The sequence below is a fragment of the Streptopelia decaocto genome (assembly GCF_964273445.1).
Source record: "Streptopelia decaocto genome assembly, chromosome: 16".
In the NCBI taxonomy this organism is placed as follows: Eukaryota; Metazoa; Chordata; class Aves; order Columbiformes; family Columbidae; genus Streptopelia; species Streptopelia decaocto.
The window spans coordinates 6,913,411-6,937,046 of NC_138671.1; the positions used below are offsets into that span (position 1 = coordinate 6,913,411).

Sequence of the window (23,636 nt, forward strand, 5' to 3'; positions counted from 1 at the left end):
CCAATCAGCCTGCCAGGCCTGCCCAGATTTGTATCTCAACCATCGCCCTCCATCTCACAGATGCTTTAACCATTTGGCTTGTTTAATTGCAGCATAACAGTGCCCATAGTTAAGCCCACCCCTCCATCACAAGCCCGTGTACATGTTGCATCTCTGATGACCTGAGCCATGAGGGCTCACCAAGCTACAAATAGTTGCCACTTCGAATCCACCTCAGCCACTTTCATTTTAGCAGCCGCAACCCCCTACTGGTTGTTTTCTTGTTCCTCAGTGGCTCAATTTTTTGGCACATGAGCATCTACGATGTACTTTTCCAAGCAGGCTCTCTAGCCCGGCAGCAAGAGAGGCTGTTGCAAAAAGATGGACCCAATTTGGAATCACTGTATCTCTGCAACCAAAACCTGCCCATTAATGAACCTCTTATCACTTTGAAAGGGCCATGACATAATTTAAAGTTATTATGGCTAGACCCCTCTCCCAGCACACAAACAGCCAATGGCCCGAGTCATTCTCAAGACAGCAACCCTGCAACACAAGGCGTTTTGAAGTCTGCAATTCAGCAAGGCTGAATCCGTAACTGCGGTGCAGCGCGCCTTTCATGGGCATTTTAGCGTTGATCTGCCAATGCCGAAGAACAGTCATTGTTGGTACTGACAATTTGAGGAAATGGGAAGAGCACATTGCGACCACACGCTTGAGAAGAAAACATGACAGGAGGTCAAGAGTTTTCTGCGTAACATGCACCAGTCCCCTTGTCTTGCCAGCCGAGAACTTGCAATCCCTCATTCAACTGTCCAGTGTGTGTTCATCTTCAGGCCACATGGGTTGTAACTTGGACAGGCCCTTTGTGCAGGTGACAAAACGTGTAGAATTTAGTGATGCGATGTTACAGAATGTGGAGGACAACAGCTTCTGCCACGTTTGATTTTTAGCAGTGAAGTGACATTTCATCTAAGTGGCCAAGGTACCCATCACAATGTGCACATACAATGATCAGATGATCCACACAAAACTGTAGAGCACAAGCATAATTCTCCAGAAGTGAACATCTTGTGCTGCTTCCCAAAGGTCTACAGCCTTTTTTTCCATGAAAACACAGTTATGGGACAAAGGTATCTGGAAATGCTGCAGAACTGGCTTTTTCCACAACTGGAAGATCCTGGTTAAGTCCTTACTCACCAACAGGGAACAGTGCCACACTGGCGCCTGCAGGTCTGCCGTTTTCTAAACGGATAGGTCACACGGGACTCCAAGACTTGGCACTACAATCCTGGCCCCTAAGATCGCCCGACATCACACCTGTGACTTTTTCTTGTAGGAGTACGTCAAAAGACAGTCTTTTTGTGCCATCATCAGATGACCTCAAGAACAGAACCACGGCAGCAGGGACCTCAGGAGAAGACGACACTTTGAGAGGGATTTGGGATTCAACTATCACCTCCACGTTGTCCGCAAGGTAGGTGAAAGGAACATGGAGCATTTATGAAAGCGTTACTAAACTTGCTAACTCCTTAAACCATTTGCCAATTTCTGTGTAACTGTAGAGTGTTGCTATTGTGAAATATAGTGCTTTGAAACTGGATCCATCTTTTTGAAACACCCTCTAAATACACCATCAGCTCAAGCCTGACTGTGTAGACCAATGCTGTGCAAACCCAACAAAGCCATGACTTTAGACCAACCTGCAGAGGTTATAAACTGCACATCAACAGTAACAAAAGCATCCATCCCAAAAAAGGCATCACAGGGCACAATTCCCAGAGAAAATACAAGGTTTGCATCAACATCTTTCAAGCCAATATAACAAATGCAATTTGCTTTCACACTGCTAGATGGCCCCCAAAGCACAGAAATCTGTCATTATCTCAACCCTTTGGAGCTGACAGTCTACCTGGAACAGCAGCAGCGCAAAGGCCAAATCTCATCCCCTCTGGCCCCATGCTGCATGACAAAGAGACTGTTGAGATTTAACCGCAAGCAGCAATCAAACCCACAAGAGCTGCTCACTCACCCACCCACCCCGAGTAGGGTAGGGAATTGAAAGGGATAAACTCACAGGTTGAAATAAAGACAGCTTAATAAGCCAACAGAATAGTAGTAATACACTACTACAATAACAACATAGAAGTTATCAGTGCAAACCCTCCCAAACCACCAGTGGCACTGAACAGCCTGGTCCCCAAGAACAAAGCGATGCAGCTGCTGGGTCACGGTGGCACTGGGGCAACCGGTCCCTGTGGTGGAGCTGGATGGAGGCAGGGGGACATGGGGAGTGACCCTGGGCCGGATACCGTCCACAAGCCCAAGGGCTCCCCCCGAGCCAGTGGGGACTGGGAGCACTGCCCCCAGACCTCACCTCTACCTGCAGCTGCTTGGCTGCCTCTGTCACCAACTTATGCACATACTCGGGCCACAAACTGCTCCAGTTCAGCTGCTCCCCCTTCACTCTGCCTTAGGGCAGGCTTAGCCTTTGTGGGGGTGTACCTCACCACCAAACTGGGATGGTCCCAGATCCCCAGGCTCCCTCGCAGCCCTGTGGGGTAGGAAAATCTCTCCCATCCTTTTACCCCGGCTGTTGGCTCATCTGGCCGCTGTCGTCTGCTTTTCTGCCAGCTCCAGCCACCCTCAGCTTTCTAAGAGCATCCTCCACCTTCCTGATCTGCGAACAGCAGTGAAGTGAAGCTGAGGTGAAGTGAAGCTGAGGTGAAGTGAAGCTGAGGTGAAGTGAAGCTGAGGTGAAGTGAAGCTGAGGTGAAGTGAAGCTGAGGTGAAGTGAAGCTGAGGTGAAGTGAAGCTGAGGTGAAGTGAAGCTGAGGTGAAGTGAAGCTGAGGTGAAGTGAAGCTGAGGTGAAGTGAAGCTGAGGTGAAGTGAAGCTGAGGTGAAGTGAAGCTGAGGTGAAGTGAAGCTGAGGTGAAGTGAAGCTGAGGTGAAGTGAAGCTGAGGTGAAGTGAAGCTGAGGTGAAGTGAAGCTGAGGTGAAGTGAAGCTGAGGTGAAGTGAAGCTGAGGTGAAGTGAAGCTGAGGTGAAGTGAAGCTGAGGTGAAGTGAAGCTGAGGTGAAGTGAAGCTGAGGTGAAGTGAAGCTGAGGTGAAGTGAAGCTGAGGTGAAGTGAAGCTGAGGTGAAGTGAAGCTGAGGTGAAGTGAAGCTGAGGTGAAGTGAAGCTGAGGTGAAGTGAAGCTGAGGTGAAGTGAAGCTGAGGTGAAGTGAAGCTGAGGTGAAGTGAAGCTGAGGTGAAGTGAAGCTGAGGTGAAGTGAAGCTGAGGTGAAGTGAAGCTGAGGTGAAGTGAAGCTGAGGTGAAGTGAAGCTGAGGTGAAGTGAAGCTGAGGTGAAGTGAAGCTGAGGTGAAGTGAAGCTGAGGTGAAGTGAAGCTGAGGTGAAGTGAAGCTGAGGTGAAGTGAAGCTGAGGTGAAGTGAAGCTGAGGTGAAGTGAAGCTGAGGTGAAGTGAAGCTGAGGTGAAGTGAAGCTGAGGTGAAGTGAAGCTGAGGTGAAGTGAAGCTGAGGTGAAGTGAAGCTGAGGTGAAGTGAAGCTGAGGTGAAGTGAAGCTGAGGTGAAGTGAAGCTGAGGTGAAGTGAAGCTGAGGTGAAGTGAAGCTGAGGTGAAGTGAAGCTGAGGTGAAGTGAAGCTGAGGTGAAGTGAAGCTGAGGTGAAGTGAGGCTTCACTAACAGTGAAGCTCAGCCTCCCGTGTTGTTCTGGTGCAGCAGCCCTTTGGCTGCCCCTCCCTGCCCAAACTGCACCTGGCATCCCCGCAGCCCGCTCAGGGACTGCTGCCAGCTCAATTTCTCCTCCTCCCTCTGGAGCTCCCTGGCCAAGTCCCGCATGGAGGACACCTGGCCCCATAGGTTGGCCAGGATCCTGGCAATGCCCTCTTGGCCAAGACAGACATGGTCCAAACGAATGTGCTGTCAGTGAGGGTGTCTCACCCCTGGGGCCAGGCTGTGAGCATGAGGAGCCTCTGAGCCAGGGTGTCCCCACACCAAACAACCCCTGCCAGCTCCCCCTGCTCTCACTTCTTACTTGGAAGGGTTGATGCAGGTTCTCAAACTCAGTATGTTCTGCTTTTGCAGCTTTAAGTTGCTTCACCTGCTCCTTCAGCACAGCATAGAGGGAAAGTATCTGGAACCTCTGCAGGGCTATGAAGAGGTCTGCAGGGAACAAATGCCTGGTGGTCCCCAGGCTAAGGAGCACACAGGGCTCACTGCCCGCACTGCTGCACCATGCAAGTGGTGGCTCCATCCCTGGCATGGGGATCTGGGTGCCAGGGACCCAGACTGCATCCCCAAGCTGACGGCCTGTAACAATGGGATATCTGCATGTGCCCGTCTGCTCCCTGAGACACAGGGGCCAGTTGCAGGATAGGCAATGGAAACCAGCCAGCAGCTGCCTGGAGCAGGGGGAAAATGGCTGGGGAGCTCCTGGTGGGGCACAGCCCTGCCTGCATGCCGTCCCCTGCCCCGGAAAGCCTCGGCACCCACCCCCAACTTCGGCTCATGAAAGCTCCTCCCACACGTGCCCCCTCATTGTGCTGCCTCTATTGCTGGGAAGCTGCAGCTGGCAGGAGCAGAAGGTACCGCCACTTGCTCAGTGTAAGGAACATTTAAGGAACAACTGTTGTTTTTACATAATTGAGAACCTGGCACCTGACCCCAGCAGGGGGGAAGGACCTACAGACATCGGACTATGAATTCTTAATTTAACACACAGTCTCTTCCCGTAATATGTACTGACGCCTGTATATATACTGATACCTGCATTGATAAGTTCACTTAGGGAGAAGTGTAGCCGAAGTACCAGGAATCTGTATCTTAAATAGAATTATAAGGGGAAGGGTATTGTGTTCGTCAGAATAGTCTGTAAACCCTGAAGTACCCAACCAGTGGGGAACAGGGGAGGGAAATTGCGGCTGGGATTTTGGGGCGACATAAATGGGGGCTTTTTGACCTATTAGGTGTGCCTACCTTTAGGTAGAACACCCGGTCTTGCAAAACCGTTATTAAAATATGCTTTGCTGTGAGATCCTGCCTGGGCCTATTCTATTTGTAAAATAATTGTTTCCTACACTCAGCATCCCCACAGGGCACTGCCCACATCGCTCCCACACCAGGGTACCACACCGGCACGAGCTGGGACAGCCAGCAGGAACAGGGCCAGTGTTCCGCCAAAGCCACCACTGTCCCCATCGCACTCACTTCCTAATCCCAGTGCCATCGTCACCCTCTGGTGGCAGCTCCTTCTCCTGGACCTGCCCCCTGAGGCTCTTCCACCGCTCCTCCACGTGGTGACACCCTCAGCCATCTACCACAGGATGGGACATCACGGTCCTCAGGCGTAGACAGCCAGAAGGGGAGGGTCCCTTCCACACAGCCTTCCAACACAAACGAAGCTTCTCTGGTCTGAGGTGTTTCATTCAATGAGTGTCCTGTCTGTCAGCCGAGGGGTGTGGATGTGACCACCATCAACTAGAACTTTCTGGTGCTGTCTCCTAACTGTGAAGTGCTGCAACATGGTGGCTGTCGGTACCCCAGGTTCAGGCACGAAGCTGCTGTGTCCCCCCAGTTCTGGATCCCCCCAAACCTCATTGCATCGCCCAGAGCAAAGCACTCCCCTCCTCCGGCTGCTGACAGTCACCCCGGCTTCTTGCACAGCCCCCTGGTTGCCCCCTCACCCTGTCCCCCCAGTTAGTCCCTGGGGGTGTTTTTTAAGCCCAGTGACACCTCACCCCCCAGTGGTGCAGGATGGGCCTTTGCTGCCTCTGCCCTGGTGCCCTCTGCCCTTCTCCCTCTGGGGGGACTCTGGATACCACTGGATCCACCTGGGCCCCCCCAAAGCACCTTTTTAGCACTAATTTTTCCTCCTGAAAAAGCAAAGCTGGGGTAAACTCCCAGCCAGTTAAGCACCCCTCACCTCCTCACCCCCTTTAAAAGCCTCCAGGAAAGGCATCTGGAACCTCTGCAGGGCTGTGAAGACATTTGCAGAGGACAAACCCCTGGTGGTCCCCAGCCTAAGGCGCACACAGGGCTCGCTACCTGTACCGCTGCACCTCCCCATAACTTACAGCCTTTACTGCAATCCGGCCTTTCCAGCATCAAAATGGGTGTCAGAGACTCAAAAGGCAGAAAGCAGTCAGTTTTCATCGCTGGCTCCAACTGTTTTACCAGGAGGGATCACCAGCACTGTGGAAAAAAAAGGCAGAGCTGCTCAACACTCTCAGTGCAAAACCTCCCCAGCAAAGGTGTTTGCAGCAGACGCCTTTGGCTTGGGAAGGCGGGGGGACACCAGGAGCCTCTGCAGCTGTTCTGCACAGATCCTGCTGCTTGGGGAGGGGAAAAGAAACTTGGAAGAGAAGGAACTTACTCCGTGATCCTCTTGGCCAGCTCGGTGCAGGCTGCCGTGGAGTTGGCCGAGAACACCCGGTAGCCACTTCTGGCTGCGTTCATCGCCAGAGAGTCGTGCAGCCCCGGCAGAGCTCTGAAGTGAGAAAAAACAGATTTGTAAGGCAATGACAGCTTCTGTAACATCCCTTTCTTACTCCCCACTATGATTACCGCCCCTTAAGGGGTGGGCAGGAGGAGGAGAACCCTTCGGTACCTGCAGTCTGCTGCTCCACTACTGTGGCACAGTGTTAAGGGGCGGGAAATAAGAAAAAAAACCGGAGCAGCAGCGCTCCTGAGGCGGGGGTGTTCCCTGCAGAGCAACCCCCCGGGAGCCAGACCTCGGCTCAGCTCAGCCCGACCCAAACCCAGCCCACGCTCACCCAGAGGAACCTCAGGCACCAGGGGACAAGTGACCCTAAGATGGGGGGATAAGCGGGCAGAGGGGGTTCCCTCTCGCTGGGGAAGGAGAGGGGGAGCTGAAAAGGGACGGGAAGCTTTCGAAAAGGGAAAGAGGGCTTCCTGTGAGGCAGCGAGTCAAGAGGGGGAAGTCCTCTCCCCTCACCCATTCAAGCGAGCTCCGCCACCCGGCCGGAGCGGGGCTGCCCGCGGCCGCCATCTTGTCCGCGGAGAGAGACCGCCCCCGCCGCCATCTTAGGTGAGGGCACAGCAGCCACGCTGTCCCTGCACAGCGACAGACACGTTATCAGCCCGAACTGTGCCGAACGCTGCCGATACCCGTAGAGGAAGCCTCACAAGGGCGTAAACTCGCCTTCCTTAGGGGGTGCACCACCCGCACCCCGAGGGCGGCTCACAGCGCGACCAGCTCCTCCTTCTCACCGGCGGTACGAGGCACGGCCTCAGTACGGCGGCTTCACCGCCCGCGCCCAACATGGCGGCCGGTGCGGCGGTGCGCGAGCCTCGCGCGAAGGTGCGCGGGCTGGGGGCGGCAGGCGCGGCCCGGAGCCTCCAGCCGCTCTTCCCCCCGACCTCCCCCGTTTTAGGAAGTTGTATATCTAACGTATATAAATGCACAGAGAAGGAGCAGCAGCATAGAACTGGCTGCTGAATAGGAGGTGTTCCCTAAGCACACCCACCCACACCCCTCTGTCCGCTCGGCAGGAAAAGGAAGGTGGGGAAATAACAAAAAATAAAGGCACAGAGGTACCCTAGCTGAATCTGAGCTGTGCTCATCCGTCCCTTAAATAACAATTCCAAAGGGGCATCACCCACTCACAAAAGCTGGGGGCTCTGCAGGGTCCCCAAAAGATACAACCACTCACCCGGGTATGGGGTCTGTCCAGGGAACTCCTGCAGGGTCCACAGTCTGAGGACAAAACTCCATCCCCACTGCCCAAAAAAGAAGCATGACAAGGTCCCACAGGCTCCTTTTAAAGCCCAATGGAATCCAAGTTGGGCCCATATATGGTCAGTGGTCTAGAAGCTTCTCTGGTCTGAGGTGTTTCATTCAATGAGTGTCCTGTCTGTCAGCCGAGGGGTGTGGATGTGACCATCATCAACTAGAACTTTCTGGTGCTGTCTCCTAACTGTGAAGTGCTGCAACATGGTGGCTGTGGGCACCCCAGGTTCAGGCACGAAGCTGCTGTGTCCCCCCAAACCTCATTGCATCGCCCAGAGCAAAGCGCTCCCCTCCTCCGGCTGCTGACAGTCACCCCGGCTTCTTGCACAGCCCCCTGGTTGCCCCCTCACCCCGTCCCCCCAGTTAGTCCCTGGGGGTGTTTTTTAAGCCCAATGACACCTCACCCCCCAGTGGTGCAGGATGGGCCTTTGCTGGCTCTGCCCTGGCGCCCACTGGTTTGCTCCCAGAGCTCCCAGTTACCCCTCTGGGGGGACCCTGGATACCACTGGATCCACCTGCCCCCCCCCACAAAACACCTTTTTAGCACTAATTTTTCCTCCTGAAAAAGCAAACACAGGGGGGCCTTCTGCCATCCTGCCCCAGGGCCCCCCCACTCAGACCACACCAGGGCTTGGTTGCCCATCACCATTCATTGCAGCTGCTGCCTGCACAGTGCCAGGGGCGGTGGGACCTGGGCTGGGACCCCCGTCCTGCCCGGCTGTCGGGGTGTTGATTAATTGTGGGGGGTCTGGATGGGCTTGGGAGCCGGGGGACCCAGGCTGCACCCTTGGGGTGGTCGTGTGGGTCCCAGCTGATCCTGGCTCCAGCCCTGAGGTGCTGGCCTGGGTGCCAGGGGACCCTGGCTGCGTCCCCGGGGTGGTGGCACTGGCATCAGAAGACCTCGTGTTCAGATGATGCAACATTGACTGTCATAATTATAAAATGTTAATAATTATAAAATCTTAATGTACCAGATGAGCAGGGAAGTCCCTTGCAAACATGAAAGTGAAGGTTTTGTAGATAAGTAAGATTCGGAAACCAAAACCAGTGGCAAAACACACAAGACCAATAATATAATGAGACTGTAACTGTTAATGCTGAGACTTGGGATAGATCCGTGGGCCTTATTATCACTCTCTTGATTTCCCGGAACATGGAATAAGATATATAAAAAACAAGTGATCGTTCTCTGACGCAAAAAGGAAGTCCAAAACACTACTATTGTCAGGCATATGCCTAAGAAGAATTCCCGGTTCTTCTATATTCATAGTATTCTATTTTTATCTCATGTCTTCTGGTTCATTTCTCACGTTGGTTTTCTGGGTGAAGTTCTGTTTAATGTTATTATTCTGGGCTGGTGTTTCTGGGTTAAAGGAAAGGGGTTTTGTGGTGTCAGGAGAAGATTCCTTGGCCATAGGAGAAAGTTCATGTTGGAGGTTATCGTGGAAGTCAAAATGAAGCTTCATTAAGAAGCAGAATTTCTAGGATTATTGCAGTATGAATACAGTCTAATAAGGACCAGGATGGTAGTGACATCAGTAAAGCAGAATACAACTGTCTGTCCTTCATACATAAAGTTAGTTGGTTGGGCTTTGAGGAAAGAATTGTGTAACTAACTTGAAAATTTTGTCTTTGACTGAAATTGGTGGATATGCTTATTTCTGGGTGATGAGAAGGGGAGATTACTCACTGAAGACATTATATTTTTTTCTATTTATCCCATAGTTAATTTATAGTCAAGGGATGAAGTGCAAGATCTATCTGTATAAACTAAAATAAAATACTCAAAACAGTTATTGGATACTGAAATTATTTGCCTGTTCCTGGAAATTGTAGTGTAGGCAACATATGTTTCCCTCAGACATCTGTCCCCTGCTTGTAGAGAACAGACATTTGAGGAATTGGGTATCGCTCACAGGGAACAGTGAAAATGAAAAAACACATGAAAACAGGGCCAGAGGAACTCAATACTGTGGCCCTTAGGAAGAGCCTAATTTGAAGAACTAGTTGTGTGGATGGGTATTACCAATTTTTTTTTACTTGGAAATTAACTTTTTCTGTGAAATATGAGTTAAGTCAAAAATCAAAATTTTGAGTCAAATTCTCAGAATAGTGATGTGTTTTGAACTGACAGCTTGTACTAGAACTTGAACACAGCTGCTATTGAGACGGGCTGGATCTGAGTGAAGAGTTTAGTCCTGTTATGCGATTCCTTAAACTGTTAAATCCTCCAGAGGTCCAAAAAAGCCAAATGTGCCTCTTTGCTGCTATATTCCTTACGTACAACTTGTTCCCTTGAGCTGTTTGCGTCACACATTAAACAGTGCCGGACAACTATTTTTCTCGGTGGTCCACTTTGCAAAGATGTGGAGTTTGGAAATAACCGTCATTGTTTCCCTAATTAAAAAAAATAATTTAAAAAAAGCAATTCTTGTCCAGTGAGTAACAGGGTTCATCTGGAGTCCCTCGCAGCTGAGGGATGCTCGGAGCAGCCAAAGTGTTCGGAAAGCTCCGACATACTCTCCACCCAGCACTAGCATGTGCACTCGTCTCCTGGTGTCCCCAAGGCCATATCTGAGCCAGGCAGCCCAGTGCAATAGTGCACGTGGCTCAAAACCTGTTCTTGAAGCTCGTGGGGATTCAGCTCAGAAGTGGGGAGCTGCAGTGCATCTCTCCTTCCTGTGTTCTTTGAGACCCCTTGCAACCTGGAAATGGGATCAACAGGTGATATAGCAGAGAAGGAGGGTACGTGTGGATTCACGGTGGGCAAAAGGGCCAGTCTCCCAATGGAGATGCTGTGTGCTGCGGTACGTGGGACTGCGATTATATGTGGCAATAGCAGCAGCTCAGACTTGTATCACGGTCATAGTTCTACCTACTCCACGGTAGAGGTGTTAAGTCACGAGGTGTTGTGTCACCAGGTGTTATGAGGTGTTATCTCCCTTATCTGCATGTCAGAGTACAGCTGGTGCAACGCACTCGGTAAACACCACGCACAGGGCTACTTTTATTTTCTTTATTAACTGACTGACTTGAAGGCTGCATCATCAGACTTGTTTTTCTTCTATAATGGCAAGTTATGAGCCACCTTCTATGGCAGCAAGTGTGCTTGGGAGCAGCTGAGGGACCTGGGGGTTCAGCCTGGAGAACAGGAGCTGAGGGGAGACCTTCTGATCTCTGAACTGCCTGAAAGGAGCTTGGGGCCAGGGGGGGTCAGGCTCTGCTCCCAAGTATTAATAACAAGTGATAGAACAAGAGGAAATAGCCTCAAGTTGCACCAGGGGAGGTTTACATTGGATATTAGGATGATTTTCTTCCTGGAAAGGGCTGTGGGGCGTTGGAACAGGCTGCCCAGGGCAGTGGTGGAGTCACCATCCCTGGAGGGTTTAAGGCACAGAAATGAGGTTCTTATGGACATAGGTTAGAGATGGACTTGACGGTTTGAGGTTGGCAGTTGGACTCGATGTTCTTAAAGGTCTTTTCCAACCAGAACGACTCTATGATTCAAAGTTATTTTTCAAGGAGGCACTCTGGGTTGTTTCAGATGGCAGGAGAAGACGCAATGTGCGATGCGCCAGCTTGGGAAGAGCTGAGCAACTCAACGCTGCCAGCAGCAGCCAGTGAATTCTCACCATACTCCATAATATGTGCATATGTAGTCCCATCCATGGTAAATTCTGGAGCCTTTCCCATATAGGTGTTCTTTTGTTAGAGAAACGTTCTTGGCCCTAGGTTTCCTGTAGCATAGTCTCAGACATCTGCACTTAAAAAAAAATAACATAAAAAAATGAAAAATACAGCAAAGAATCTGGACTGGGTGTCTCTCAAGAGGAGGGACCCCGAGACAAAAGAGGATTGGGCTTTTAAACCGTCACAATCTCTGCACCCACTCTTCATGTGTCCTTCACACACTTCCATGCACCTTTTGGTCCAGTGGTAACTCTGGGTCTGGGGCTTTTTTGTTTCTTATTGGATTCTGTTTCTCTGTCCTCCAGGTGGCTTTTTCCTGTCCTTATCCTGATGGTTTTGCAGCCTCTGCTGACAGCGTTGCCTCTTTGTCTCCCGGTACTGGTCTTCACGGCTCTGCCATCACCAAGCAACCAGGTTAGGATGGGTTCACAGCGTGTGGCCTGGAATTCCAGCACTCTACTCATGCTAAACCCGGTTACTAAATCAAAAGAATACAGCTAAAAGAATAGAATACAATTTAAAAGTTAGTTTGCTTAAGCTTATTCTGCAACGTTCTGACTGTGCATTGAGCTTAGCCCCATTTTGGAGGGACAAGAAGAGGATCACATTGTCCCTCTGGCCGTGCCAGGCGCCCTGGGATGTGCAGCCTCTGCCGTCGCCTCACAGCCGCTCTCTGACTACAGCTCTCACGCTCTGAGAAATTATTTTGATAGGAAACATTTCTGAGCAAATGCAGAAACGGAAGTACTTCTCTGTATCCCAGACTTGGAAAGAACAAGGAAGCAATAATTTCTTTGTTCGTTATGACGACAGACTTAAAAGCGTTTCCTCATTTTGTCCAGGTCTGTTTATGCAGGTGCTGGGAACAGAATGACTCTCCCTGCAGCTATCTCTTAGTAGCAGATTGCAAAGTGGGATTTTGGTCTCCTGACTCTTCCCTGGTTTTGAGATGAGGTTCATCACTTTTTTAATCTACTGTAAGGTGCTGTTTATTCTTCAGTACTGTGCAGCTCTTTTGTTTCAGGCACCTACACTGACCCAACAGCAGTTTTTGGCCACCAGTTCCCAAACCAGCTTGATGGGCTTCTGCTCCTGTGCCATCAGTTCTGCCACCTACCCTGAATGTCACACCACTTCTTTGACTTTCTCTGGGTTTTTGAGACAAAAACCGATTTGCCATAGGCAAAATCCCAGCTTCCAGGACAAACTATATGACAGGATGTGATATTTTTTTGTGTGCTAAAAGCTCTTGTTCGGTACTGGCTGTGCATCCTGTGGTGTATAATTTCATCAGTTCAACACTTATAGCCCTGTAGATCTCTGCCCCTCACTTTCTTTTCTTGTAGTCCATCTAACTCTGACGTGCAGGGCAGGGTGGATGGTGTCCCTCCTAAAGACTATCCCAGCAGCTTATTTTGAGCAGTTTATGGATGAGTAGCCCTGCTGCCCAGGAGCTGGAGACTCAGACCGCTAGAGAAAGAAATCTTTAACAAGTGGGAAATGTGTTGCACAACTGGTCTTGCTTTTCTCAGAGAGCAACGTGTCTTAAGATGAATGTGGAAGACCTTATCCCTGAGGAAATGAAAGAAGAAAGATCTTCAACACAAGCTGTGCAGCTGGGCTGGGACTGGCTTATTATAACGATATTGATTTTTGGAACAACTTCTTGATAGCTCATGATCACTGATCCCTGCCAGGGAATAAGCTGAGCTCAAGTCAGAGATACTGTGCTGGGATCTCTTGCATGGCGATTTGGTAGGAGACTCAGGAGCAGATCTTAAATTGACCTCATTCCCATCACTGTTGCAAGACACAGAGAGACAGATTTACAACCCAGATACCCATAAGCAGGTTCCTGAGAGCTTTTGCAGGAGGTGTAGTTGATTTTTTCCCCAGGCTTTCCAGCTGCACAGTCCCATGAGCTCACCTTGTCTGCATCGCGCTGCGACTCCGCTGCCCTGTGCTCCGTGAAAAGTGAAAGCGAAAATGCAGTCGCTTTTTAAAGAGGGGAGAAGCTGCTGCTGTGCCTGTTCCTCTGGGATCCAAGTGGCTTCTGCATCTCCCGCGCAGGGCTCTGGAGGAGGAGCTGAATGAACTGGGAGCTGGAGAGGCTGTTGGGGTGCATGGACAGGGGAAGGGAACAGAAGCTTCCTCCGGCACAACTGACTCTGAGGTACTCACACTGTCTTCTTGCTGGAGGGGTCCTGTCTTACAGCCAGGTTTTTCTCTTAGAAGTTGTTGCTGTTCCCTCTTTTTAAGTAGGCATCATTAAAAAAGTCTGCTGCAGAAGGGAAATGATTAGCATGTTTCACATTTTCTCCGTAAGGAAGAATGTGTATTACTTGTGTGCGTGATCCTGCTGAATGTATAGCAGCGCTTTCTACAGCCCTGACTGCCAGTTCTGCACTGATTTCCCATTGCTTGTGTGAGTGCAAAATCCCAGCAGCTTCATTAAGTGGTGCCCTTTTAGATGACTGTGAGTGACCACAGATGTAATAGAATAAATCTATTAGAGCATTTTCATCTTCTTCTAATTCCCAAATAATTTTTCCCACGTGCAGTTAACCTTTATTTTTTATCATAATTCCTTAGCATGTTTTTCTGATATCTCGTTTTCCAAAATTGCCATGCTGTCACATTCACAAATAAGGATACTTTGCCAGGAGGGTTGCAGTAGAAATCTTTGCAACTCTCCTCGTTTTCAGTGAGAAGCTGTTACTCAAGCTATACATTGTTTTCCTTGTGGCTGGTACTTCTCTTCCAAAAGGGACCTGTGGGGGTCCTGGTGGCTGCGGGTTCAGAACAAAACAAAACAGAGAACCAAAACAGAAAGCATCAGTCAAGAGGGACATTCATTTTAAGAGAAAATAAATTAAACCAGTGAAACAGCTCATTCTACTTGCCTCCAAGCAGAAAACAAAATGTTCCTATTGTTTTCTAATGGTTAGAGAGGAAAATTTTTAAGAGCAGTTGCTGGGAAGCCATATACTGAGCTCTCGGGATTTTGCAGATGTCTCAGCTCAAGCAGTGTCCTGGGATTGCTTTCTGCAGTGGCTTGTTGGGACCGAGGAAACAAGCAGCACTCATAGGCTTCCTCTGGAAGTAGCTGTTTGATCTTTGCCCGGGACATTGTTTACATATTTATTTTTTAATTGCAAAAGCTTGTTGGGGGTGGTATTCAGCAGATCAGGAAGGTCAAACTGGAACTGAAAGCAATACAAAAATTAGCTCTTATTTAAATTCTGCACCTTTTCCGGGAAAGAACTTGGAGCAGAAAATGAAATCTGTAGGATCTTCTGAAGTTCTTTGGTTTTGATTTTGTTCCTTCCTTATTTCCTCCAATAGTATTATTTTCTTCAAACTGAAAGTTAAGTTTTCTCCACAGGATACTTGGGTGATCAACCAGGTCTTTCCTGAAAATGCATTGTGTTATTCCACCAAGACAGTTCTTCCTGTCCATAAAAGCCATACACTAAAATGCTCATGAAGCTGTAGCCCCCCAGGCAGAGAGAGAAGGGACAGGGAAATGCCGTGTTTGCAGCTCAGAACGGTGGGACCTGATGATCCTGAGGGTCTCTTCCGACTGAAATGATTCTATGAGTAGCGCTGGATCTCCCATGCTCACGGCTGCACTTCACGGTGGGTTGGAGAGGGAAGAACATCCCACCCCAGGACAGTGGCCTCGCTCTGCCACCTCCCATGGCCGGGACTTGTGTGACGTCCCGCCGCAGCTCTGCGCTGGTCACCACGGTGTCCCCACGGAGTCCCCACGGAGGCGGCAGCCTGGGCTGAGCTGGGCCAGGGGTTGGTCCCCCTGGAAAGGCAGGGAGCTGGTTTAACTTGGGCTGGCGTAGGAAAATGCAGGTGTCTAACCAGAGTACTCCAGGCTGGTAGCTTTTAACTTCGAGAGAGGACCTTTCCTCTGGTGGCAATGATGCTATTGCGTTATGGCTGGCACTCCTTTCTTGTCTTGGTAAATATTGGTGTTGTTTATTGAGTTGTGGTTGCTATGAAGTTGTGGGAGAAGGAAAAGCAAGAGAGTTTCAGGTAGTGTTTTTTCCTCAAACAGATCCTTTCAAAAACAAAACTAAAATACATTGTTAAGGCTTTACAACTTTCTGTTTCTGATTAAATCCACTCCCTCCTGATAGTGATCTCAGGTTGGCTTGTTCATGGGGTCACGTCTGACCTGGGGCAAAGCTCATCAGCTGGGTATGGATGATTGGTGAAAGGTCCAAATCCTCCTGGTTGTTACTTTTCTTATCTTCTGCTTGCAGCTGATTGGCTTTTAGGGTCCGGTTTTGCTTTATTATAGCTGTGTGGACAGCTTCTGTAGCTCTGAAAAGTAAGTAAGGTCTTGAAAATAAAGGCAAGAGGCAAAAAACTTGATGAAAAGAATTTGCTATCTAAAAAGCATGTTTCATTTTAGATTTGAGTGGTTTATTGTTAAAGTAAGTTTAAAACTGATGGCAGGAGGTGCCCAAGGCAGCTGAAGACTCTCAGAAATCTGCCAAAAAAGAGAATTCTCAGATAGACCAGTGGGTGGGGACAGAGGTTTGGTGAAGTGTTCTGGCTTTTGAAAATGAAGAGCAGGAGTAGGAAGGAATGTCACCAGAGAGAAGAGGAAGGGAGATGTTGGAGCAGAATGAGAGGTGAAAGGATGAGGCAAGAAAGCCACAAACGAGAAGAGAAAACAGAATGAACAAGAACAGAAGTTATAGATCTCAGGCTGAAAACTACTGCAGAAAAACAAAACAAAACAAAGCAACACATTGTTCTTAACCTCTGGGCAGGTAACTCTGCCAGATGTGCTGCAGCTGGTCTGTGAGAACTGCATCAGGCTGGTGAATATGATCCAAAGGGGATGAGGAAGTATTTTATGCTGGAGGTATTTAAGATGTATAGATGAAGTGCTTAGGGACATGGTTTAGTGGTGGACCTGGCAGTGTAAGATTAATGGTTGGACTTAATGATCTTAAAGGTCTTTTCCAGCCAAAATGACTCTATGATTTTAAGGTTGATGATGGTCCCTTGGCATTCTGTTCACACACGTTGTGGGGGGACTGGCATTGTTAACTGGTGCTTTGGAAAGCAGGAAAGAGGGTAAAGTGAGTAATCTGTGAAATGGTACTGATCTGTTTTGGAAAAAAAAAACCCACCCAAAATAAAAAAGATAGGAGCTATTTTTAGATGTATGGGAAGATGAGGAAAGATGCTGCACTCATTTGGTGCTCTGAGTGTTGCTGACACTTGGTGGAGCAAGAGGAAATTCTTGTGCGATTGTACAATGTGAAGAAATGCACGTAAAGTGGAAGAATTGTCCCCTCCTGTGGCGTGAGGTGGAAGTGGACGGGTCACACTGTTGTCATTGTGTGTGGAGCAGCTCCGGGAGTTCGGTTTGGTCCAGCATCTCCTGGGCTTGGGCCCTGCATGGGGGTGTTGAGAGCTTGTGGTGCTGCAGAGGGGCCCCAGGTTTTATTCCATGGGGAATTTTGCAGGTGGTTGTGAAAATTGCCACTCGTGCCTGTCGGCAGCTGGAAAGGGCTGGTTTTGGGGGTCATGTTCCTCTGTCTCATCTGTTTCTGGGAATCGGGTGGGATGCTCAGCAGCTCCAGACTAGCACAGATCGCGAGAGATAAGCAATCGTTAACTTCTGCAGAAGAATTAATGTGTTATTAGGGATTAAGGCGTAATTAAATTGGAAACTTCCTCAAGGTAGTTCTTGGGTAGTGACATAGCAAAGAAAAGTTGTTTTAATCAAGGCTTCTAATGAAAAGCTCCTGAGGGCAGAGCAGTTTGTGTTTTCCTGAGCTAGGCTAGTGAGGAAAGTAGAGTTTTCCAGATTATTTTATTTTCTCCTTTGGAAAGTGAAACTTGTGTTTTACTAAAACATACTTCACAAGTTCCTGATATTTTCATTGAAGTGATTGAGGTTGAATTTCTGACTAAATCCAAGAGATTTTTTGAAAAGAAGTCCCAAGTGTTTGTTGGTTCATTGAATTTGAACAGATATGTCCCATCAGGTCTTCTAAATTAAAAATAAAATTCAATTTGACAGTAAATATTTTCTCTTAGGCCAAACAAAACACTCATTCAGTGCAAAACATCTCCCTTGTCTATTTTTTTTTTAATTTTGGAAGCGATAGCAAGAGAAAATGTGATTTGTTGTGTGCAGCACTGGGTGATGTGTGCAGGGCTGCTGCCCTGGGGACCCTGGAGGTGCTGGACATGGAGCCTCCTGCCCAGCAGCCTCAGGAGGAATTTCCCTTTCCGTGCAGAAAGTCCATGTGTCTTCTGCTGTGATTGACACAGAGCTGGAACGGGGTGCGATTTTGACACTTGCAAAAGCTATCCCAGAGCACAGTAGCAGCTGAGCAACACAAGCATTTCTTTGCCTGTGCTTGGCTAGAAGAAGGCTGATGCACTTGGCGTGGAAGTTGTTTTCTCTTTGATTGGATAAAGATAATGGATTCTAAACACTATATTTAATGTCCAAACAGGGAGATGACTGAGGGAAGAGCCTGGTGAGCCTGCCCTGGGATCTGGGGATCTAGGAGAGCGCCCAACGCTGCTGGAGCTGAGCACCCAGGGCAGCCTGATGGACTCTCCCCACTTCACGCTGTTGTGTTTCCTGCTTCTGACCACTGCAGGTCCCTGTCCAAGTGAGTCTCCTTGTTTGCTCTCATTGCTTTTCACTGATCAAAACTTTTCAACTGTTATTTGAAAGCTCGGCTGTGTCCAGTTACAACAAAGAACACAAAGCCACTACGGTGAGAAAAGAAATTAAGAAGGTGAAGGTTGATTCTTTTGAGCTGTTCCGATGACCTGACTTGGGAAGCGTAACTTTTTGGGTCTGTGTGAAGTCAGAGGTGAGTCCTCTCTCATAGGACTGGCTCTTTCCCAGGCAGTTCATCTGAGCCTGTCTGGGCAGAGGACCTCAACAACAACAGAAATGGCTTTCAACTCACCTGCCAAGCTGCCAGCTTTCTAGTTAAAACTCCAGTGGCAGCAGTGGGGAATGATGTTGCATTTCTACCCCAAAAATTATTTTGGGGACTGGGCTCAGTACCGTATAAAAATTGCCCGTTGGCAGACAATGTCTCCTAAGCCATGACTGGGTTTGTCCATCAAAACTCATCCCATTCTCTAACACTAAAAATCTGGGGAGAAAACTGGTAGAAAATATTTTTTCTTTGTTTTCTCATTTAGATCTTGCCATGCCCAATAACAACCCTGTGGAGGGCGCACGAGTCTCTTCCTTCGGCAAAACATACGTGACCGTCTACCACTGTAAAGACTGTGAGAGCCACATCTGCGAATCATCCAACTACGAAGACTTTGTAAAAATTGGTGAAACACAAAGTGAAACATTTTCAAATGAAATAATTCAGCTGGTGACCACTGAAACACACATCCTTGTGTGCTTTCAGCAAGAAAATACTTCTCTTGGAGGAATTTATGCCATCGTCTGGGAGAAAGCTGAAGGAATGGGAGACTCGTGTGGCATCCTGAATTCTGGAGGTATGCTCTGCTGGGAGCCTGCCTATCAATGTATGGAAAGCATTTCTGGTTTTGAAACTTAACTCTCATATTTGGGCAGACTTTATTAACCTATTAACATCTTTAACATGTTTAACCCTTGATTGTAGATCTTATAAGTGATCCTTATTTATAAGTGAAACTTTTCTTTTTCAGTTTCCTCAGAAAACATGTGGGATAACACCATTAAAACTTGCTGTGTAGCAGAGACAAACCTCTCAGTGCCCAGCCCTTCCTTGAAGTGCTACGCCGAAATGTTAGCTAAGAAAGCCAGAAAATCCACAGCCGACATCCCTGAGGAGGGTAATGTAGATTCATCTCTTCACGTGTTTGTTCGTCCTTTGCTTTGAGAGGGTTTTGCCCAGACAGCTCAATGTGAACAGAGTTTTACGTGGAGGGAGAGTGGTTGTACTGCACGTTCATACCTTGGACACAAACATGCTCTAGCCATCCAAATTCAGAGACTCTCCCCTAGCCCGTGTGTGTGCCCAGTGCCACAGGTATATATCCATAGGTATATCTATATAGCTGTAGATATAGGGACACTGAGAGAGGGTGGTATGTGAAGGCTGTGTAACATGTTTCCAAGAATTCCACTTACTAGTAAAGGATAAATGAGACTTTACCTCCAGACTAAGAAGACATTTATCACAAACAATTATTTTTATATCCAAATTTCTTTCACTGTAGAAATCCCTGTCGTCTTCATCAGGTTATGGACAAACAGAGCATCTTTGCCTGAAACAAGTAATATTTTATATGTTTAAATTCCTGTGCAGTGAGGTCTTTTAAAAATGGTCAAAATGGATTTCCTTAGTGGCATTTGAACCCATCACTGAGCATGTATAACGTACCTGAATGTCTTAACCTTATCAGATCCTTGTTCTGAAATGCACACTGTCCAGACAGCATCCAGGATGATGCTGCCCTGAAAAGCATTTTTCCGGCTTTTATTTTCTGTGCATTGCATGTCTGTTTGATTCATCTGGACTCTTTATTTTCTTCTACTCTGCAGATGCTCCTCAGTTTTCAACCAACGTTGGTATCATCACCACAGTGATGATCGTGGTGGTTTTTGCAGCAGCAGTGGGAACGTATTGTGTCCGGAACCGCAATCGTCAAGGTACAGTCTGACAAAATGTCATGTTTCCTATGGGTAATGTGCATTACAGGCTGTGCTGGTAGTGGAAAAAGCATACAGGGTTTTCTATCTGGATCTCATTTCCATAAAATTGTTTATGAGGTTGCTAAATGATGTTCATGTTGAAGGAGGCCTGTGGATCTGTTTGAGATGGATACCAGTGAATTGCTCAGGAATTTCAGTTAAATATGAATTAGGAAAAAAGAATGACAAGTCTGCTTTAATTCTTCTAAGTAAATCCTTTCTAATGCTTGTACTTTTTTGCTATTTTTTTCCCTAGGACCTGTCTTAGTGCTCCATCAGGTTCTTAACGGTAAGATTTGACTTTTTGGGGTTTAATTACGGTAAATGATGAAATCACATTACTAATGGCAGAAAGGCGTTCAGTGGAGCACTAGATGTGTTTACTAGAACCAGGTTCAGTGGTTGCCCATTTCCTCCCCTCATTAAGTCTGAGTCAATAGGTTTTAGCCCCTCCATGACCTTGCAGCGGTTCCAGTACTCATGTGTTGACATTTACAGGTTTCTACAGACAGCCCTTGACCCTGACATACAGTTTTCCTCCTATATCCCATAGCCACCTTGGCTCCAGGTTTATGGGACCTTGTGTAACGCCAGCAGCTGAGACATCATCTCTCCATTACTGAATGAGTCCATCCTTTAGAAACAAATGTTGGTCGTTTCTTTCTAAGAGTCTAAGAACTGCATTTCTAAGTTTGAATTTGTTTAAGGTTAGCTTGTTGGTTAGGAGTTAGTAAAAGCCCAAGATTTTTATCTTGTGTTCCCTTTCTAGTAAATGGAGAGAAATAGCTGCCTTGAGAAGATGTTTTATCCTACCTTGAAATGGTTTTAAGATGAAGCAGGTGAATTACCTTGTCAAAGTGACTATTTCTCTCAGGTAACTCTAAAGGAAGCCAATGGGAACAAACTGAGGTGTTGGACCATCTACGGTTAGATAAAATGCAAGGCTAACTGTGAAAAATATGGGTTGCATAAGTTCTTGCAAACCCCAGTAAAGCTAACACAATGCTAGTTTCACTTCAACTGTTATATTAAGACACATTAATAGATATATTGGTGTGATAGGTAAAAAGATTGCCACTAGTGGCTCTTCTGAGGTCCTGCCCTGTGCTGTAATGCTTGGTGACGTTTCAGGCCTGTTCTAGAGCCCCCCTAAGCCAAAGGCTGATGGGCCAGGACAACCAGGGCAGGGTTTCAGCAGAGGTGCCACGAACTCGCTGGGTAATGAAGCTGCAATTATTTCATCTTTCAGGGTAAGAGGTCCAGCAGGAGATGGGACAGTCACTGCTCTGAGGACTTCACACTTCAGATTTCCAAACCTACATACAGCCAGTTGATTATGATTCTCTCTGAAATCAACCTGTGCTTTTGATGGCCTCACAGATACTTTTCCTTCAATTCCACAGATAAAAAAACCAAATGGGCTCCTGACACGGGAAACCTCACACACATTTGAAAAACACCTACAAATGAGAAAACCAGGCCTCTTTGCCAGCAGCATACTCCTCAGGAATGACATACAGCCTTCAGCTGAATAAACACATACTCATTTTATAGGGGATCTCACGGTAGTTTTCACAAGTGTACGTTCACCAAATCCCTGTGTTCACTGAGGACTGTGATTGCCACAATCCCGCAGCTCCAGACCTTCATGAGCAACGCAAGGAGCTGCCTGGATCTCCCGTCCTCCCCCGGTGCTTCACCGAGGACACCAGTCATCACAAAATGTGTCGCTGGCTCAGCAGCTCGGGTTTAAACTAGCTGAATTCTCTCAATGGTTTTCATGATTGAAACTATCAGTTCATCTGAAATTCTTCAGAGAACTTTATCCATGCTCAGGAAGGATGTGCTGAACCCTAAGACAGGTGCTCTCTGCGTGTCTTCCATTTTGTAACGCGATAGCATGTCCATAGGTCTTCATTTTTCTAACTCCCAGGTGGTCCCTAGATCCAAAAAAGCATTTTGTTCGTGTGACTGGTTTGTTGAATTAGAGGGGTTTGGCCTTTTGAACAGACACTTGATCTTGCAACCACCTGCAGGTTGAGGACGTCTCCTCTGGGTGTTCGTTCCTGTGCAAGGGTGAACAGGAGGGCTCTATCCAGCTCCCTCAGAAACAGCGTTGGGTCATGGAGGCTGTAGTCCCCTCCCAGGCTGAACAGAAGAATTATATAAATCTCCCTCACAAATTAGGTCATAATACCGGCAATTTTAGTGTAGGACACTTTCAGCAGTAACTCCAGTGGATAGGAAAACATATTGACATACCCGCTCTGTATCTTTGTCAGAAAAGACTACAGTATTTCTGCACCTGAAGATAGGTTTAGGTATCCTGCATGCAGACAGTTTGTGATGGATGCTGCATGGCAGGGATCCCCATTTGGTAGTTCACAGGCTGTATATCGTCTTCAAATGATTCATCATTCACACTTGATTTGAATAAATCCTCACAATTTCTTATTAGACCTAATCTAGTGTCAGGCTTTTGAGCAAAAATCAGCAGCAGCACAACTGGAAAAGCAGATCCATGAAACAGTACAAATACTTGCTGAATCTTTTTTACATAGTTTAATTACTCATAAACCTTTGGCTGAAACTTCCAGTGTTATTTGAGAACTCACATTGTATTAACTTGAGGGATCAGGTTTAATGATGTGCAGATTTAATTTCTGCTCTTTAACACCAGTTGGGGCCAGAGAGCTGGATATGTTTTGGAAAGAAATGTTATACAGCCACCTCTGCCCAGGGACGGTTACTTGGCTAAATCAGCCATCAGACACAAGTCACAGCTCGATCCCTCTGGCTCACTCAAGCACGCTGCCCTTGAGATCTCTTCTTCCTCCTGGTGATTATGCAGATGTGATATTCAGAGGCATCACTACCAACTGTTTCCCTTTGATCCTCCTGAGTTGTGCTGTGCTGGTAAATACCAGTCATCAGACTTCCCCCATCTCAGGAAAAGCTGTCAGAAATAGCTTTATAGATCTAGAGTGTTTGCTCTAAGCAACTGAATTGTGTGGTTTTCTTTGAATTTTCACAAGTAAATCTATCCAGGTAAATATCTGTTTATGAAATAAAAACCTAGTAAAAGTACTAGACAGTCTGATTCACCAACTGTCATGATTTGACAGTTGTAATTTCATTTTAATGATTCTTGCTTTGTGTTATTATACTACTCACAATAAAGCATCAAATTAAAAACTGGCTGAGATTCCCTTTTGCTGGCGATGAGCAGCTCTTGGGTACTGCAGACACCACTGGAATGTTTATGAAACGTGAGGCCAGGAGGCATGTGAGAGGTTCAGACCATGCTGACGCTTGGAAATCGTGCACATTGTCATTGCCAAGATGCACATCACACACAAGATTTGTGAGCAGGGCTTGTATAACAATTTAAGGTTTACCTGAAGTAACGAAGCATCCACCTGCTCCACACAAAGCCAAAACTTTTGCATTTGCACTGACAGACTGAACTGATTGTACCAAGTGCCAACGTTTCCAGTAAGGCCACAACA

General features: G+C 47.6%; 2 protein-coding genes across 3 annotated transcripts in view; one reads left to right on the forward strand and one right to left on the reverse strand.

The window, feature by feature from the left end:
* Positions 1–6,856, reverse strand: part of RNF157 (ring finger protein 157) — a 39,737-nt gene extending 32,881 nt beyond the window's left edge. Inside the window, exons 1-3 of the mRNA XM_082067258.1 lie at positions 6,757–6,856; positions 6,357–6,470; positions 6,058–6,175 (exon numbers count right to left, since the gene is read on the reverse strand). Of these exons, the coding sequence (XP_081923384.1) occupies positions 6,058–6,136 (79 nt within the window). The 5' untranslated portion in view covers positions 6,137–6,175; positions 6,357–6,470; positions 6,757–6,856. The remainder of the gene's footprint in view (positions 1–6,057; positions 6,176–6,356; positions 6,471–6,756) is intronic.
* Positions 6,857–12,970: 6,114 nt separating this feature from the next.
* Positions 12,971–23,636, forward strand: LOC309446790 (uncharacterized protein). Of its 2 annotated transcripts, none has more exons than XM_082066862.1 (7): positions 12,971–13,596; positions 17,924–18,085; positions 18,633–18,944; positions 19,119–19,265; positions 19,978–20,085; positions 20,384–20,416; positions 21,531–23,636. In XM_082066862.1, the coding sequence occupies exons 2-7, from the start codon at positions 18,022–18,024 to the stop codon at positions 21,578–21,580; spliced, it is 714 nt and encodes a 237-aa protein (XP_081922988.1). In that variant the 5' UTR covers positions 12,971–13,596; positions 17,924–18,021; the 3' UTR covers positions 21,581–23,636. The 2 variants fall into 2 exon arrangements, with proteins under 2 accessions (XP_081922988.1, XP_081922989.1); XM_082066863.1 differs by having other exon boundaries at positions 12,977–13,596; positions 21,377–23,636.

Excerpts from the sequence above, each read along its gene's own strand:
- LOC309446790 (XM_082066862.1), top strand. The coding sequence starts at position 18,022 with ATGGACTCTCCCCACTTCACGCTGTTGTGTTTCCTGCTTCTGACCACT. Across the intron at positions 19,266-19,977 it reads AGCCGACATCCCTGAGGAGG|ATGCTCCTCAGTTTTCAACC; the intron begins GTAATGTAGATT and ends TCTACTCTGCAG. Across the intron at positions 20,417-21,530 it reads GCTCCATCAGGTTCTTAACG|ATAAAAAAACCAAATGGGCT; the intron begins GTAAGATTTGAC and ends TCAATTCCACAG.